The sequence below is a fragment of the Salvia splendens genome, chromosome 15 (genome assembly GCF_004379255.2).
Source record: "Salvia splendens isolate huo1 chromosome 15, SspV2, whole genome shotgun sequence".
NCBI classification, from domain to species: domain Eukaryota; kingdom Viridiplantae; phylum Streptophyta; class Magnoliopsida; order Lamiales; family Lamiaceae; genus Salvia; species Salvia splendens.
Genome location: NC_056046.1, coordinates 31644343 through 31663771, shown reverse-complemented (window position 1 = coordinate 31663771; position 19429 = coordinate 31644343). Strand labels below are relative to the sequence as shown.

Here is a 19429-nt window from a genome sequence, read left to right as displayed (position 1 = left end):
ATATAAAAATCATCTTTATTATCTTTGAAACATCACTTGAAAAGACTAGTTCAAGACATAATTGATTTATGTTTCATAGGTGAAATAATTCTTCGACAAATTCAACCATCACACTAATAAATATATGAAACATTTATGTCACTAATAATTCCGTTGGTGGATAACTTCGACCTGAGCTCGATTAGTATGGTTATGCCAGGGGCCGTGCCGCTGGGGAAGGAGCTGGAAGCGGCTCTGCTCAGCCGCGTGTCGCATGCGGTTTTTGGACAAGTGAAAAGTGAAAAATAACTGATATACTTAACTTCATTTTCCATGTCCTTCAAATGATCATTTAATACCAGAAACACTAAATTCAATTTAATTACTCCCTATATTTGTGTTGAGATTATAAGAATTATACTACTAATTGATTCACTTTATTTTACTCTAAATTCAGTGTTAGGAAAATTAGTTGGGTAGGTGGAGGAATGTGAAGTTAGGTCGTATTAATTTGTCATTACTCCTCATTGATGTGATGCATATATATCTAATCGATTCGAATCTTTATCATGGTACCACTTGCATCTCATTGATGTGACAATTTTGGATTATAATATAACTAAATATTACTTACGAAAAAATATAGTATGGACAAACAGGCTAGGAAATTTATGTTTATTAGTCAGCCCATGAATTTATTATTTTTTTTCCAATAACATGAATCCCCTGTGGTCTATCTAACCCACCTAGAATAATGGACAAACGGGCTAGGAAGTTTATGTTTATTAGTCGGCCCATGAATTTATTATTTTTGTCTAATATCTTTGAATTCCTCGTGGTCTATCTAACCCACCTAGAATAAAAAAAGGATATAAATTATGATAATAATATTATTATTATCATACATGGCTAAGTACATAACTTCGTGTACAAATTTTTAACATGCATGTTACGTGGTAGCAACTGCAGAGATTGGCAGTCATTCTATAATTAATTAAATAATTTATTGAAATTAACCGACAAAGACGGGAGCATCACTATAAAAAAATAGACTAAACCCTAACCCTAGCATCACTATAATTAATTAAACAATTTTTATTTGCTCCATATTGTGGGATTTTATTTTATTCCTTCCACAATTTAATTATTTTAATTGGGTGTGAATTAAACCTAGTACATAAAATAGACTAAACCCTAACCCTAGCCACTATTTTCACATGCCTCCCTCTCCCTCATTCTCTCCTCACACGCCTCTCTCCTCCCTCTCTTCATTCTCTCCAAAAATCCTCCATTCATCCTTGTTCTTGCATCAATTGGAGTTGAAACTTCAAGGTTCACCAAAGAATCGCATCAATCTTTGTTTCTACCGTTCGTTTTGATCAAGAAAGGTATATTTATTTCACTTTTCCTCATCCCTTCCATTGGAACCTTGATTTTGATTCATTCATGCATATAGTGAGTGTAGAGATCGTAGATCTAAGTTTTAATCGGGGGGAATTGTTTGATTGCACAAGAAAAGATGTGTGTATGCGTTTATGGTTGTATATGAATGAATTTGCGGACGATTTGTGGTAAATGCTATGTGAATATATGAGAATATGATTATGAAATCTTTTTGAAGCATGATTATGTGTTAGAAGCATGAATATATGTGTTTAGATGAATATTTGAGAAACCCTAATTCGAAATTGTGAAGCATGAAAACTGTGGTGTTCGGGCAGTAGATTCTGACGTGTGTTTGACCGAATAAACGTTCGTATTTTGCTGCAAATTTTTAACTGGGTAAATTTCAAGGTGTTTTCTGTGTTGTGTGAAAATTTCAGCCGTTTTGGACGAAAAATGAATTTTTAATGAATTTTTGAATTTGACTGCGCAGTTCTGCCAGAATTTGTATTCTCGTCTAGTAAGTTTCGTTTTTGATTTGACCGACCTAAAGATGTGAGTTTGATGTGAAATTTTAACTGTATGATATTTGATGTGTCTAATGTATTTTTGGAAAATTTCAGCCCCAACGGAGGTCGGATGAATGTTTAATAATTTTTACAAAATGATTGCGCTGCTCTGCCAGATTTCTATCTTACAAAAATAATCTTTGTTGTTAAGTCTTGAAGGATATACATGATGCATATGTGTTAAGGAACTCATTCTATGATGAAGTGATGTGTTGTTTGTTGATGTATGCTATGGTGTGTTTCCTTGTATTGATAAACGTTTGGGATGGGTAAAAATTAAAGAGACGATGAAAGGAACGTTAGGGCATGCATGATAATGGTTGTGATGAAGGGCTGATTTTATTGTGTTGTTGATAAGGGTTGTCGTGCATACGTGAGCACAAGGAGCGAGAGTTACATTGAATTGTGTTTTGTGATATCTAAGCAAGCGAGGTGGGCTTTCTTTAAGTGAAAACTCTTTTATTTTTCTAAAGTATGATTGTGGAGCTATAAGGGTGGTTTAAAGTGTTATGTCATGCCATGGACAGTTTTTATGTTGAGATTGTGTGCCTGATGCCTAGTTCGTCTGAGGTTACTCCGTTAGGCTATATGACTTTGTGTGAAACGAATGCGGGTCTGAGTAGGGCCGCAAACCCTATCAGGTTGTGTACACTGGTGGGATCGGGAGCCGTCTTAGCTAGTCGGCCGGTCTCGTGGGCGAATAGTGTGGCCACACTTTCGTCGCACTGTGGATAATGATGTGATTGTTGGTTTGTGATGAGAAAGTGGGGAGATTGTTTGACTGGCCAGTCTATGAAAATGTTTTGGTGATACTCGTGATATTTTCTTTTAAATAAACGTAAAACTCGAGTTTACTATGGTATGGATGACATAACTTATATAAAATACATTGGCATGTGTTCACTGAGTATATCAAATACTCAGCCATGCACATGTTTTCCTTATGTGCAGGTTGAGCGGGATGTTGCAATGAATGTTGAGTCGGCATAGGAAAATTGGATGCGTTGTGTCTTCATGCATAGGCGTCATCCTATGACTCTCTTTTGATAACTCTTTTCCGCTGCTATTTATTGAAACTTATGTCATAAGAATTTACTTTACGTCGTATGGTTTTGGCTGTGTAAAACACTTAGATATTTTGAATTCTGCTGCTTACTTTAAAAACTAAAGCGTTTTGTGGTCTAAACATTTGTTCTTTTAGAAATTAATTGACTTTTGCCTTAAGTGTCCATTTTTTGTGCGTCCCTCATTTCTTCCCCGCTTCTTAGTCGCGATTTCCCCGTCCTTGCTATCCTTAGTAAGGGCGGCCGTGACTGAGTGGTATCAGAGCTTCGTTTCTTTCGCTCTGGTCCGAGAGTCTTCTTTCACTGTAAGTCTAGAATAGTAAACCTTAGACTAGAAGTGTCACGAAGGCTCAACATCCAAAGCATCACGCTCAACCAAAGAAAGTGAGGTATGTTTTAAGTTGTTGAATGAATGTGAGATCGATGTATGAAATTGATGATGATATGATGATGATGTTTGGCAAGTGTATGCAGCTAATTGAACGCTAAGCATGAAGATGAATTGTAATGACATGATTATGTGAAATATGAGCATGATTGCCATGAAAATTTAAGCATGTGTTATGTGCGTGAATATGATGTTGTGATAGTATGATTCTGTGGAGTATGAGCATGATTGTCAAGATAATCTAAACACGTGTGGTATGTGTTAACGTGATATGGTATGAGTATGTGAGACATGAGCACGATTGGCATGATGACTTAAGTATGTGTTATATGTGTATAAGTGATATGACAAAAACATGTGAACATAGTGAGCCTTTAGGTGTCCTCACATTAGTGATGCGTGACAAGCCTTAGACTTAGCACGAATAGCGAGTTGAAACGTAGTTTGAGGAATCTTCGGTTACTAAAGAAAATCTTCGTCTTCGCGTAGATGGCACGGATGAAACGAACCGCACTTAAGAGCTCCCAGTATAGTGACCGAATGCGACAGGCGATACACGATTACCGAAGCTACGAGAGAGAAGAAGGAAAAGCTCTAGGGGAGGTCGTCGCTCACTTCGAAACCCTGTGGCGAGATGTCCTCGGGTACCATGCGACATCCTATGGTGGCATAAGGAGACTAGTTGAGCTGATGCCCGAGAGTTGGAAAGATTGGATGGAAGCAACGTCCAGCTGATTCACGTGGTACGAACCACGAATTGACGGGATGGATGGCGACATGAAAGGCTTTCTGAAGGTCTTGAAGTGTGCTTTTGTTGACTCCCGTTTTGAGCGACCACCGTTGGCAGAGAAGAAGGAAGATGAGATAGTATGGGAGGACAAGCACATGGTCGAGATTGAACTCGTAGCAGGGGGCGAAGCCGGAGCAAGAGCAGGAATGGTTCCGGGCTTCGAGGATGACTATGTGATGGACATGATGGATGATGACGAGGCCCTCCGTCTGATTGATGAGTATCACGGGATAGAGGACCTGGAAGAAGAAGAGGATCCGGAAGAGGAAGAGGATCCGGAGGAAGAAGAAGACCCAGAGGAAGAAAGTTAGCGATAGCTAGTTCGATGTCGTTTTCCTTTTAAGTTGTTAGAACTAAATAGAAGTAGTATGTTTCCTGTTTTTGAGTCGAACGAGTGTTTTGTTTCCTTTTCCGAGCTTCTATAAAAGTTCCACGTTTTGATCGACCTTGCGTGTTTTTTTTTGGTTTATCGTTTCGTGCCATGTTTAAATGCAAGCGAGTTATGTTTTGGTTTTGATCACAACGAATACTATCAAAGATACTAATTTGTATTTTGGATCAGAATGCCACCGAGACGAGGACGTGGACGTGGACGTGGGGCAGGCCGAGGCCCACGAGTGGAAAGTACTGTGGAAGAAAGATCCGAGGGAAGTATCGGAGGTCAACCCCCGCCTCCACCGCCACCTCCACTACAACCTCAAGATAAGGAATACATTAAGACGTTCCGCAAAGAGACCCCCCAAAGTTTGATGGGTTAGGAGAGCCACAGAAGGCAGAGGCCTGGATCCCCGAGATCGAGCGCATCTTTGAGTTCATGGTGTGCACGGACAGGGAGCGTCTGGCATGCGTGACTTATCAACTGACTGGGCCAGCAGATCATTGGTGGGAGACTAGACGAAGAACAGTGGACCCCGCCTGCCGAGAGGCTTTGACTTGGGATGAGTTCAAGGAAGAGATATATAATAAGTACGTCCCTATGAGCTACCGACGAGCCAAGACGGCAGAGTTCCACACTTTGAAGCAGGGAAATATGACAGTGTCGGAATATGACCGCGCACTTTGCGAGATGACTCGTTATGCACCTGAGTTGGTGGACACGGATGAGAAGATGGCCGCGAACTTTCACTCTGGCCTTAGGACTGAGATAAGAGTGGTTGTGGCTAGCTGACAAGGAGTTCCTTACGCCGAGCTTTTGAGTTGCACCTTGGACGTAGAAGAGGCACTTCCTAAGAATGAGAGAGTGACAAATCCTACACCACCCACACAACAACAAAATTATCGAGACAAGAGGAAGTGGGAAGGAAACCGAGCCCAGTATGACAACAAGAGACACCATCCTACTTTCCGCCACCCTCAGAATTTTAGCCGACAGGTTGTGCCACAACAAAGAGGAAATCAACCAAGGACACCTTACTGCAATTGGTGCTCCAAGTTCCACGTTGGGGAGTGTAGAGTCGGAGGCACCCGATGCTTTGCTTGTGATGGGAATGGCCACATGTTCCGAGAGTGCCCGAACAACAACAAGGGTGGAACGAGGAACGGGCAGGGACAGAGACCACCGCAACAACCACAACCGATCCGGCAAGTCGCCCCACAACCAGCAAGGGCATATGCACTGAAAGGGAATCCAAGACAGGAGCAACAGGCCAATAAGGGCAAAGATAACTTGGCAGGTATGGGAAAGATCCAACAACTCCCTATTATTGTGTTGTTTGATACGGGTGCTTCGCACTCTTTTATATCAATGTCATGTGTGAATGCCCTAGAACTTCCTACTGTTAAGCTTGAACCGATTTTGAATGTGTCTTCACCTGTTGGAGGTCTGATTGACATTGCACGAACTTGCTCGAACGTAGAGTTTGTGTTAGGAGAATTAGGAGTAGTAGCTCGACTTTTGCACGTTATGCCTTTGGAGAACGTAGACATAATTTTGGGAATGGATTGGCTGACCGAGAACCACGCAACGATTCACTGTAAGGAGAGGCAGATTTCTTTTCGAGCTCCTGGCGACGAGCCGACCATCTTGCATGGGATTTCCTTGAACCGGCGAACCTCCATAATCTCTGCTTTACAAGCAACCACGATGATAAGAAAAGGGCGTTCGGCGTTCTTGTGTACTTAAATGGAGAAGAAAAGAAGGAATTGAAAGTGGAAGACGAGGCAGTAGTGCGAGACTTTCCCGATGTGTTCCCTAAAAACCTACCTGGACCGCCGCCCGACAGACAAGTGGAGTTTACGATTGACTTGGAACTCGGATCTGCGCCAGTATCGAAGGCACCATACCGAATGGCCCCTAAAGAGTTGGTTGAATTGAAGATTCAGTTGCAAGAACTGCTAGACTTGGGATTTATTCAGCCTAGTGTATCACCATGGGGAACGCCTGTTCTATTCGTAAAGAAGAAGGATGGAACGATGAGGATGTGCATTGACTATCGCGAACTCAACAAGTTGACTTTGAAGAATAAGTACCTACTGCCAAGAATCGACGACTTATTTGACCAACTTCGAGGAGAGGGCGTATTTTCAAAAATGGATTTGAGGTAGGGGTATCATCAACTAAAGGTCCGACGAGAGGATGTGCCTAAGACTGTTTTCGCACTCGTTATGGCCATTATGAGTTCCTCGTGATGCCATTTGGACTTACTAACGGCCCGGCAGTCTTTATGGACTTGATGAACCGAGTTTTCCACGAGTATCTCGACAAGTTTGTTTTAGTCTTCATTGATGATGTGTTGGTATACTCGAAGAACGAGGAAGAGCATGGATGGCACCTGCAAACCGTGTTGGAGACGTTACGAAAAGAGAAGCTTTATGCCAAGTTCAGTAAGTGTGAGTTTTGGTTGACTCGAGTGAACTTTCTTGGCCACATCGTGACGGCTAATGGGATTCAAGTAGACCCCGCAAAGGTCGAGGCTGTACAGAATTGGAAGTCGCTGAAAACGCCGAGTGAAATCCGTAGTTTCTTGGGATTGGCGGGATACTACCGACGTTTCATAGAGGGATTCTCTAAGATTACGAGACCGATGACGCAACTGTTAAAGAAAGGAATCAAGGTGGTATGGACGCCGGAATGCGAGGCGAGTTTCCAACTGTTAAAAGAGAAATTGACTACAGCACCTGTCCTAGCGGTACCAGAACCTGACAAGGACTTCGCCGTCTATACTGACGCGTCGAAAGTAGGACTAGGATGCATGTTGATGCAGGATGGGAAAGTGATAGCTTATGCTTCCCGACAGTTGAGACCGAACGAACTGAATTTTCTGACTCATGATCTGGAGTTAGCAGCTGTAGTGCACGCGCTAAAGATTTGGAGACACCATCTCTATGGAGTGAGATGTGAGATTTATACGGATCATAAGAGTCTCAAGTACTTCTTTGAGCAGAAGGAGCTAAACATGCGACAGCGACGTTGGTTAGAGATCGTAAAAGACTATGATTGTGGTATTCAATATCATCCGGGGAAAGCGAACGTAGTCGCAGATGCTTTGAGTAGGAAGAACCAGCCTCAATTGGCTTTGTTACTAACTCAAGAAGAACGTTGATACGTGGGTTCGAGAGGATGCACTTGGAAGTAGTAAAAGCTCCCGAGACAGTAGGAGGAAGAATAGCGATGCTAGTGATCGAGCCAGACTTACGAACCAAGATCATAGAAGCGCAGCGACGTGATGAGAAATTGGAAGAGACACGTGTGAAAGTGAGAACCGAGAAACATGACCATTTTCGTGAAGAGGCGGACAATGCTTTGACGTTCGATGGACGTTTGTGTGTGCCGAACGACGAGGTACTAAAGGACGAGATTGGAGTGAAGCACACGACACACCTTATACAGCTCACCCTGGAAGCACAAAGATGTATCAAGACTTGAAGCAACGTTTTTGGTGGAACGGAATGAAAGGAGACGTAGCATCGTTTGTGGAGCGATGCCTAGCTTGTCAACAAGTGAAAGCCTTACACCAAAGGCCGTATGGAAAACTACAACCGCTCGAGATTCCCGAATGGAAGTGGGAACACATAGCCATGGACTTCGTGACGGGTTTGCCAAAGTTACAAAAGGGCAACACTGCGATTTGGGTTATCATCGACCGACTTACTAAAAGCGCGCACTTCTTACCGATTAGGATTACCTATGGATCGGACAAGTTAGCTAAGATCTACGTGAGCGAGATTGTACGTCTGCATGGAGTGCCAAAGACCATTGTATCTGATCGCGATACGAAGTTCACGTCGAAATTTTGGATGAGTTTGCAACGGGAACTAGGCACGAAGTTAAACTCTAGCACGGCTTATCACCCGCAATCCGACGGACAATCAGAGAGGACGACCGACGATCCAAATGCTTGAGGAGATGCTGCGAGCCGTTGTCCTAGATCGAGGAGAAAGTTGGGAAACTGTTCTACCGTTGGTCGAATTCGCCTACAACAATAGCTATCAAGCGACGATCGATATGGCGCCGTATGAAGCCTTGTATGGCAGGAAGTGTTGATCCCCACTCTACTGGGATGAAGTTGGCGAGAGGAAGATGTTAAGACCCGACGCTATCAAAGAAATGACTGAAATCGTGCATCAAATCCGTGCGAGAATCAAGGAAGCGCAAGATAGGCAGAAGTCGTATGCTGACGTGCGTCGAACAGAAATCAAATTAGATGTTGGTGACAAAGTATTTTTGAAAGTATCCCCGACGAGAGGAGTTGTGAGATTTGGAGTGAAGGGCAAGTTGAAACCGTGTTTTATAGGGCCGTACGAGATTATCGATGAAGTAGGTCCCGTAGCATACCGTTTGGCGTTACCTCCCAGTTTTGGGAATGTGCACAACGTGTTCCATGTGTCGCAGCTACGCAAGTACGTGTTCGACCCCAAGCACGTGATTCATCAAGAGGAAGTGATCCTGACCCCCGACATGAGCTACGAAGAGAGACCCGAAGCAATCCTAGATCGAAAGGTACGAGAGTTGCGAAACAAGTCGATAGCATCCGTGAAAGTGTTGTGGAAACACCATGGCTCCGAGGAAGCCACGTGGGAACTAGAAGATAGAATGAAAGAAAAGTACCCCGAGTTGTTTATGTGAGATGATCAAATTTCGGGACGAAATTTCTGTTAAGAGGTGTAGGATGTAGCATCCCAAAAATTTTGTGACTTTTATTTTTTTTTAATGCGGATGTCAAGTGAAAACTTCTTTTATGAAATTTATTGGTTTTTATGTGATTGAGTTGATTATGTGAAATAATTGCCATGAGTGATGTGGAATGAAGTGTTGTATATTTTTATATTTTTCAATGTGGGGAATTAATTAAGTGAGATCATGCATTTTTATTCCAGCCAATTTAATGGGATATTTTCGGCCCCTTCAATTATTGGAATTAATATTCTCTTCTTGGATTTAGTTAATTGTTTTGGGATATTTATCCAAATTAAATCCAAACCAAATTATCCCTAAATAGTGTTACATGAAATTCGAACCCTAGCCTACTTCTTTCGGGAGTTTTCGAAAAATCCCCTATTCAATAGGAGGATGAATTATTTCTTTTGATTTAATTGGTGTCTTATTGATTCCCTTCTTTTATTTTAAATCCAATTAAATCATACCACATTTTATTTCCAAACCCTAATTAAATTGATATTTGAAATATTTCATTGTGGAAATTAAAGCCAAAATTTCGCCCCTTCCCTATTTGTGGAGAAATTGTATTTGTTTCCTATTGTTGTGGAATCATTTTATTTTTTTTATTCAAATAAATGCCAAATTAATACCTATGCCTAATAAATTGGGGATGTGAATATTTTCCTTCTATTTTGTCTCCATCCCACACGCCCCATATGCTTCTATTTTCCTTGTGGAAATTTATTTATTTGTTACCTATTTTATGGGAGTCTTTTCCTATAAAAAAAATTACCAAATTTAAATCCTATTCCCATTTAATTGAGGATTTAAATATTATTCCTTCCATGCCTTCAAAATACACGCCCCCTCCTTTATTTTTCCTACTTGGAGATTTAAATTATTTTGTTCCCTTAATTGTGAAATACCCACTATTTTATTTCCTAAGTTGTGAATATATTTCTCTCCAAGTAAGTATTTCTATTTTTCCTTGCTAATTAAATCAGCAAATTTCAAAATCCTCCCACATTCACACGCCTATTTTTATTTGCTCCATATTGTGGGGTTTTATTTTATTCCTTCCACAATTTAATTATTTTAATTGGGTGTGAATTAAACCTAGTACATAAAATAGACTAAACCCTAACCCTAGCCACTATTTTCACACGCCTCCCTCTCCCTCATTCTCTCCTCACTCGCCTCTCTCCTCCCTCACTTCATTCTCTCCAAAAATCCTCCATTCATCCTTGTTCTTGCATCAATTGGAGTTGAAACTTCAAGTTTCACCGAAGAATCGCATCAATCTTTGTTTCTACCGTTCGTTTTGATCAAGAAAGGTATATTTGATTCACTTTTCCTCATCCCTTCCATTGGATCCTTGATTTTGATTCATTCATGCATATAGTGAGTGTAGAGATCGTAGATCTAAGTTTTAATCGGGGGGAATTGTTTGATTGCACGAGAAAAGATGTGTGTATGCGTTTATGGTTGTATATGAATGAATTTGCGGATGATTTGTGGTAAATGCTATGTGAATATATGAGAATATGATTATGAAATCTTTTTGAATCATGATTATGTGTTAGAAGCATGAATATATGTGTTTAGATGAATATTTGAGAAACCCTAATTCGAAATTGTGAAGCATGAAAACTGTGGTGTTCGGGCAGTAAGTTCCGACGTGTGTTTGACCGACCAAACGTTCGTATTTTGGTGCAAATTTTTAACTAAGTAAATTTCAAGATGTTTTCTGTGTTGTGTGAAAATTTCAGCCGTTTTGGACAAAAAATGATTTTTTAATGAATATTTGAAGTTGACTGCGCAGTTCTGCCAGAATTTGTATTCTCGTCTAGTAAGTTTCGTTTTTTGAAGTTGAAGTTGTTTGAAGTTGAAGTTGACTGGTCAGTCTCAAGATATTCCTGGACCAAGGGGTTAATTACATCGATAGCATGCAAATTCTCAACATCTAAAGGCTTTTTCATAGCCTCATCAGTGCTAAACGTGTACTTTTCCCCATGATAAGTTTGATTTGACCGAGCTAAAGATGTGAGTTTGATGTGAAATTTTAACTGTATGATATTTGATGTGTCTACTTTATTTTGGTAAAATTTCAGCCCCAACGGAGGTCGGATGAATTTTTAAAAAATTTTAGAAAATGATTGCGCTGTTCTGCCATATTTCTATCTTACAAAAATAATCTTTGTTGTTAAGTCTTGAAGGATATACATGATGCATATGTGTTAAGGAACTCATTCTATGATGAAGTGATGTGTTGTTCGTTGATGCATGCTATGGTGTGTTTCCTTGTATTGATAAACGTTTGGGATGGGTAAAAATTAAAGAGACGATGAAAGGAACGTTAGGGCATGCATGATAATGGTTGTGATGAAGGGCTGATTTTATTGTGTTGTTGATAAGGGTTGTCGTGCGTACGTGAGCACAAGGAGTGAGAGTTACATTGAATTGTGTTTTGTGATATCTAAGCAAGCGAGGTGGGCTTTCTTTAACTGAAAACTCTTTTATTTTTCTAAAGTATGATTGTGGAGCTATAAGGGTGGTTTAAAGTGTTATGTCATGCCATGGACAGTTTTGATGTTGAGATTGTGTGCCTGATGCCTAGTTCGTCTAAGGTTACTCCGTTAGGCTATATGGCTTTGTATGAAACGAATTCGGGTCTGAGTAGTGCCGCAAACCCTATGAAAATGTGTACACTGGTGGGATCGGGAGCCGTCTTAGTTAGTCGGCCGGTCTCGTGGGCGAATAGTGTGGCCACACTTTCGTCGCACTGTGGATGATGATGTGATTGTTGGTTTGTGATGAGAAAGTGGGGAGATTGTTTGACTGGCCAGTGTATGAAAATGTTTTGGTGATACTCGTGATATTTTCTTTTAAATAAACGTAAAACTCGAGTTCACTATGGTATGGATGACATAACTTATATAAAATACTTTGGCACGTGTTCACTGAGTATATCAAATACTCAGCCCTGCATATGTTTTCCTTATGTGCAGGTTGAGCGGGATGTGGCAATGGATGTTGAGTCGGCATAGGAAAATTGGATGCGTTGTGTCTTCATACATAGGCGCCATCCTATGACTCTCTTTTGATAACTCTTTTCCGCTGCTATTTATTGAAACTGATGTCATAAGAATTTACTTTACGTCGTATGGTTTTGCCTGTGTAAAACACTTAGATATTTTGAATTCCGCTGCTTACTTTAAAAACTAAAATGTTTTGTGGTCTAAACATTTGTTCTTGTGGAAATTAATTGACTTTTGTCTTAAACGTCCATTTTTTTTGCGTCCCCCATTTCTTCCCCGCTTCTTAGTCCCTCCCTTAGTCGCGATTTCCCCGTCCTTGCTATCCTTAGTAAGGGCGGCCGTGACATAAAGAATATTCAGACTTGTATTTTTCTACTTTTAAAAGTGGAATATTCATAAATGGAACTAAATGTATGCTTGATAGAGTTAAAAAGGGCTCACACCCTAGAATGAAAGGAGTGATGAATAGCACAACTTTCGAAACTCTAATAACATTAAAAGGTATTTCGGCCCATGAATTTATTATTTTTGTCTAATATCTTTGAATTCCTAGTGGTCTATCTAACCCACCTAGAATAAAAAGGATATAAATTATGATAATATTATTATTATCATACATGGTTAAGTACATAACTTCGTGTACAAATTTTTAACATGCATGTTACGTGGAAGCAACTGCAGAGATTGGCAGTCATTCTATAATTAATTAAATAATTTATTGAAATTACCTGACAAAGACGGGAGCATCACATAAAAAAAAGGTTAAATAAAATGAAATCAAATTAAGTATGCCATTCTATTGTTCGATAAATAAATGTTGAATTTGTTGAAAATTCGGTGCAATATCTCTCTCTAGGAACCGTGTATTTAGTTATATTATAAATCAAAATTGACAAAGTATTAGATGCAAGTGGTACCATAATAAGGATTCAAATCGATTAGTTATATATGCAATACATCAATAGGTTGTAATGACAAGTTAATCCGACTTAACTTCACATTCCTCCACCTACCCAACCAATTTTCCTAACACTGAATTTAGAGTAAAATAAAGTTAATCAATTAGTAGTATAATTCTTATAATCTCTACACAAATATAAGGACTAATTAAATTGAATTTAGTGTTTCCGGTATTAAATGATCATTTAAAGGACATGAAAAATGAAGTAAGGAATATAAGTTATTTTTCACTTTTCACCTGTCCAAAACCGTCTGCGACTTCCAGCTCGTTCCCCAGCAGCACCGCCCCTGACAGAACCATCCTAATCGAGTTCAGGTCGAAGTTATCCACCAACGGAATTATTATTGACATAGATGTTTCATATTTTTATTAGTGTGATGGTAGAACGTGTCGCAGAATTATTTCACTTACTGACATAGATCAATTGTTGAAACACCCCATATTTTGTATTTACATTCACATATATATATATATATAGGGAGATGATCAAAATAAGTATGTGTTTAAATCCAGAAATGCAGCCCAAATCTTAGCTCTAGGATTAGATGATCTAATGGTTAATAATTAACCAAAAATACGGAAGGTCATAATTAAGCATTTTTTAGGTCTTGCTTCGGTTGCCGGTACGTCAACCGTCATCTCAGCGAACATTGTTCCGTACATCTTGGATTTCTGATTGTGGCGGATGAGATGTCTATGCACTACAAAGATGAGTTGAGATTGAGAGGGTTATTATTTATAAAATAAGGGTGTGGTTGAATTGGTAAATAGGGGCATTCATAGTGCATTTAATCGCCCAATGTAGAATTTGATTTGTTGGTTAAATTTTCTCTGTGACTCGTTTAATGGGCAAGGGCCCGTTGAATTAAGGCTGGAAATGACTGTTTTATTATCATGAAAAATTCAGTGATTTTAATATATGCAACACTATTTCAATCTTAAATTACATATAATTTACTAATAGAGCCCACAACGGTAGAAATATAAAAATCATCTTTATTAGCTTTGAAACATCACTTGAAATGACTAGTTCAAGACAAAATTGATTTATGTCAGTAGGTGAAATAATTATACGACAAATTCAACCATCACACTAATAAAAATATGAAACATCTACGTCACTAATAATTCCACTGGCGGATAACTTCGACCTGAGCTCGATTAGGATGGTTATGCCAGGGGCGGCGCCGCTAGGAAGGAGCTGGAAGCGGCTCTGCTCAGCCGTGTGTCGCATGTGGTTTTTGGACAGGTGAAAAGTGAAAAATAACTAATATACTTAACTTCAATTTTCATGTCCTTCAAATGATTATTTAATACCAGAAACACTAAATTCAATTCAATTACTCCCTATATTTGTGTTGAGATTATAAGAATTATACTACTAATTGATTTACTTTATTTTACTCTAAATTCAGTGTTAGGAAAATTAGTTGGGTAGGTGGAGGAATGTGAAGTTAGGTCGGATTAATTTGTCATTACTCCTTATTGATGTGATGCATATATATTTAATCGATTCGAATATTTATCATGGTACAATTTGCATCTAATACTTTGTCAATTTTGAATTATAATATAACTAAATATTACTTATGAAAAAATATAGTATGGACAAACATGCAGGGAAATTTATGTTTATTAGTCAGCCCATGAATTTATTATTTTTGTCCAATATCATGAATTCCTTGTGGTCTATCTAACCCACCTAGAATAATGGACAAACGGGGTAGGAAATTTATGTTTATTAGTCAGCCCATGAATTTATTATTTTTGTCTAATATCTTTGAATTCCTCGTGGTCTATCTAACCTACCTAGAATAAAAAAAAGGTTAGAAATTATGATAATATTATTATTATACATGGCTAGTACATAACTTCGTGTACAAATTTTTAACATGCATGTTATGTGGTAGCAGCTGCAGACATTGACAGTCATTCTATAATTAATTAAACAATTTATTGAAATTATCGGACTAAGACGGGATCATCACTATAAAAAAAAGGGTTAAATAAAATGAAATCAAATTTAGTATGCCATTCTATTGTTCAATAAATAAATGTTGAATTTGTTGAAAATTTGGTTCAATATCTCTCTAGGAACCGTGCATTTAGTTATATTATAAATCAAAATTGACAAAGTATTAGATGCAAGTGGTACCATAATAAGGATTTAAATCGATTAGTTATATATGCAATACATCAATAAGGAGTAATGACAAATTAATTCGACGTAACTTCACATTCCTCCACATACCCAACTAATTTTCCTAACACCGAATTTAGAGTAAAATAAAGTAAATCAATTAGTTGTATGATTCTTATAATCTCTACCCAAATATAGGGAGTAATTAAATTGAATATAGTGTTTCCGGTATTAAATGATCATTTAAAGGACATGAAAAATGAAGTTAGGTATATAAGTTATTTTTCACTTTTCACCTGTCCAAAACCGTCTGCGACTTCCAGATCCTTCCCCAGTGGCGCCGCCCCTGACAGAACCATCCTAATCGAGCTCAGGTCGAAGTTATCCACCAGCGGAATTCTCCAACACTGAACACTTGAAAAAAAGATCCAATTACGTGGGCCCACCAGGCCATATAAGGGAAACTGAACGAGTCTCAGTTTGTATTTTCTTTTATGACTTTAGGTTATGGCTGGCAAAATTTATTGTATTTATAGGTCATTAGGCATTAAGTTCACTACATTTGACTAATTCACTCACAACATTTGTAAAGTTGTTTTCAATACTTTCAATTTTTCGTAAAAATGCGACACAATATTAGACTTATTATTTATTTAGTTTGACTAAAGTTTAAATTTTGTCTCGCATATTTATTTAAAAAGATATTTTGATCCACTGTTTAAAGATTTTGTCCATTAGGTAGAGTACTTGTATTTTAAAGTCTAAAATTAGGCTTGTATATTAAAAAAACATATTTTGTCCTATACATTAATAAATTTTGTCAATTAGATAGAGTACTTGTATTTTAAAGTCTAAAATTAGGCTCCTATATTAAAAAAACATTTTTATCCTATACATTAATAATTAGTAGAGTACTTGTATTTTAAAGTCCAAAATTACGCTCGTATATTAAAAAAACATATTTTTTCCTATACATTAATAGATTTTGTCAATTAGGTAGAGTACTTTTATTTTAAAGTCTAAAATTAGGCTCGTTTATTAAAAAACATATTTTATCCTATACATTAATAATTAGTAGAGTACTTGTATTTTAATGTCCAAAATTAGGCTCGTATATTAAAAAAAACATATTTTGTCCTATACAATAATAATCAATTAAGTGTCTTCGCTTCTGGTCCTAACCTATATATTTCAATTCATATTTAACATGTTAATCAAGTCAATCCATATTTAACTCATTCATCAAGTCAAAATGAGATTAATTAACCATTAGTTATTTACAAAATTAGTATTTTAATATGGCCAAGACATATAACCATATCTAGGAATGAACGGCGATTGGGGTCGAGGGGGGCCGACCGACCCCACCGCCGGCCCATGAATACGGCCAGAATCAAGCTTATGTCGTTGTGCTTCAAGTCTTCGACCCAATGATGTAGAAAGAATAGCAAATATGCAACGGCTAATGAAAAGGAGAGTGTTGATCAAGGATCAATTGAGAATTTATACTATATTTATTGGAGGCTATGAAGAAACTACACGTTTTGGCTTAATAAAGTGTTTATTTAGGCGCTATAAAGTTATTTATGAAGGTATTAAGACACTAAATGTTCTACTGTATTTTTTTTCATAGTCATAACATAATTACATCACTTTATCTGTGTTCATGGATTAATGTGAAAATCACATTTTATGTGAGAATCGAGAATAATATTTTGAATGTATAAACTTGGATAATTCACGGTAAAAATTAACCGTATGAAAATAATATATTTATTCGTAACTAGTGGGATTTTAAAGCATATCTTTCACTTAATTTAATATATAAATACGCCAAACTATAAACAAAGTTCAAGAAACAAAAGAAAATTATAAGTAGGGTTGAATTTAATATACATCACATTTATTATAAATCCCTTCTGTGGATGTGCCTCCCTCCTATTACACTGGAATTCTTGGTAAATTTGTTTCTCAAATTAGCCGCCGTATGTATCGTGTCTGTGCATATTATTGTAGGATAATTTGCCTATAAATTTATAAATTTTCATCAAAATATAGTTTTTGCATACAGACTTTACAATTCATAAGTAAATTATCAAACTATTAATTTGTTCTATTTTGCAACCAAACTATTAAATTCACATGTAAACGATCAAACTATTAATTTGTTCTGATTTTGCAACCAAACTATTGATTCGATTTGATTTTGCATTTTAACTATTAAATGTGACATCAACCAAATTAATGTTAAATTTTATTGTTAAATAATTCATTGGTTGAATTATGGTTATAGAATTATATCAAACCATTTTAAACTCAAAATCTTAATCGGAAGCAAAATCAGAATAAATCAATTGTGAATTACGTGTTTTAAAATGTTAACAATAATAACATATAACCACATCATACACGCATCGCTAACAAAAGTATTAGACTTAAGTAATAATCTTTAAATGAAATTTTCTGCGTCTATCACTGCATATTTTGACGATCATTTTGTGAAGGTATGGCCGGTATCACTGCATATGTTGGATTTTACGAGATTTGCTCTCCAAAAAAGGTTGAACTCGTCTTTATATCGACTGGATCAGGAGTTGTAGGTTAGCTTGTTGGCCAATTTGCTAAGCTATTTAGGTGTTATGTAGTTGGAAGCGCAGGATCACAACATAATGTCTTTTAATTATTCTTTTAAATTAATTTATAAAAATCCATTCACCAACTTCTTTTTTCAATTTGAATTTGCATAAATTGTTGGTGATTAAATGAATATGGAATATAATAGTAATAATTAACATAAATAACCATACAGTCAAAAGTCAACTCTAATTCAAGGTTTAAAATATTCAATAAGTATTATCTTTAATAAAAAATATTAATAAAAATAACCTCAGCAATTATCTTCATACTGGGGCTGTAATTACTTTATATTTTTTAGAGTTAATTTATTTATATATATTACTTTGTTCAAGGTTGACCTTTTGAAGAACATATTGGGGTTTGATGATGCATTCAACTACAATGAAGAATCGTACCTGAATATATATATAAAGTGACAAAATTAATTAATTTCTTTTACATATATAATTAACTGATCTGACCATATAGATTATGGGCCAACAAGATATTGGGTCGGGTCGGGCCGGTCCAATCCAAAGATATATATATATACATATAGCCCATATGGCCCTGGCTAGCCACATAAATAAACAAAAAAACATATATTTATGATCAAAATTTCTCTTTCGGTCTAATGAGCACAACCCCGGCCCGTACTTTGTTATCTCTAATATGTGTATGAAATTAATCACAACTATTTAGGTACTTCCCCGAATGGATCGACATATATTTCGAAACTGTAGGAGGCAAAATTCTCGATGCGGTGCTACCGAACATTAGACCCCACGGTCGCATCACCGCCTGCGGGACAATTTCGCAGTATGACGAGGAGGAGCCAGACGCGACACATAACTTGATGTATGTGATCGTAAAGAAAATCCGAATGCAAGGATTCATCGTCTTCTACTACTTCATTGTTGAAGGAATTGAGGCTGCGCCAGCTGCTTTGGTTGGACACTTTTCTGGTCGCAATGTGGGAAAGCAATTTGTTCTTGTGGCTCGTGATTGATCAATTTGGTCCTATCGATCTTGATTTAATGGACGGTGAGGATTGATTTGTGTATTAATTTATATCTAAAATAATTTGTGTAAGCTTCAATAAAGAATTACCATTTTTATACATGTTAGAAACTTCTTTGTAGAATAAATCGAAGGCAACAATGAAATTTTCTTTGCTTAAAATTGTTTAATTCATTAAAAAAAATTCTCTATGACCTAGTCAAGAGAAATCGACTCTTTAATACACTAGTCAAAGGGATAGAACATTTGAATTTGAGTGAAAGTAATGCCACTGAATAGTTCACATTTCGATCTCATACTTTGTATTCAGTCACAGCAGGAGATGTTGTTAGATACATAATAATTTATTATTCTTGAATTATAATATTATAATATTAATATTT

General features: G+C 37.3%; 1 protein-coding gene and 1 pseudogene across 2 annotated transcripts; both read left to right on the top strand.

Moving 5' to 3' along the window:
• The first annotated feature begins 1205 nt into the window (after positions 1-1205).
• LOC121768919 (nucleolin-like) lies at positions 1206-5841 on the top strand. Of its 2 annotated transcripts, XR_006043440.1 has the most exons (3): positions 1206-1367; positions 2290-2363; positions 4736-5841. XR_006043440.1 is itself a non-coding variant. In XM_042165531.1 (2 exons), exon 2 carries the CDS (start codon positions 4149-4151, stop codon positions 4482-4484), a length of 336 nt encoding a protein of 111 aa, XP_042021465.1. In that variant the 5' UTR covers positions 1206-1367; positions 3873-4148; the 3' UTR covers positions 4485-4595. The 2 variants fall into 2 exon arrangements, 1 of the variants encoding a protein (XP_042021465.1); XM_042165531.1 differs by lacking the exons at positions 2290-2363; positions 4736-5841 and adding an exon at positions 3873-4595.
• An 11481-nt stretch (positions 5842-17322) lies between these two features.
• Positions 17323-19176, top strand: LOC121767028 (annotated as a pseudogene).
• The last annotated feature ends 253 nt before the right edge of the window (positions 19177-19429 follow it).

What these genes read in the sequence shown, in the direction of transcription:
- LOC121768919 (XM_042165531.1), top strand. Translation starts at nt 4,149, where the DNA reads ATGGATGGCGACATGAAAGGCTTTCTGAAGGTCTTGAAGTGTGCTTTT.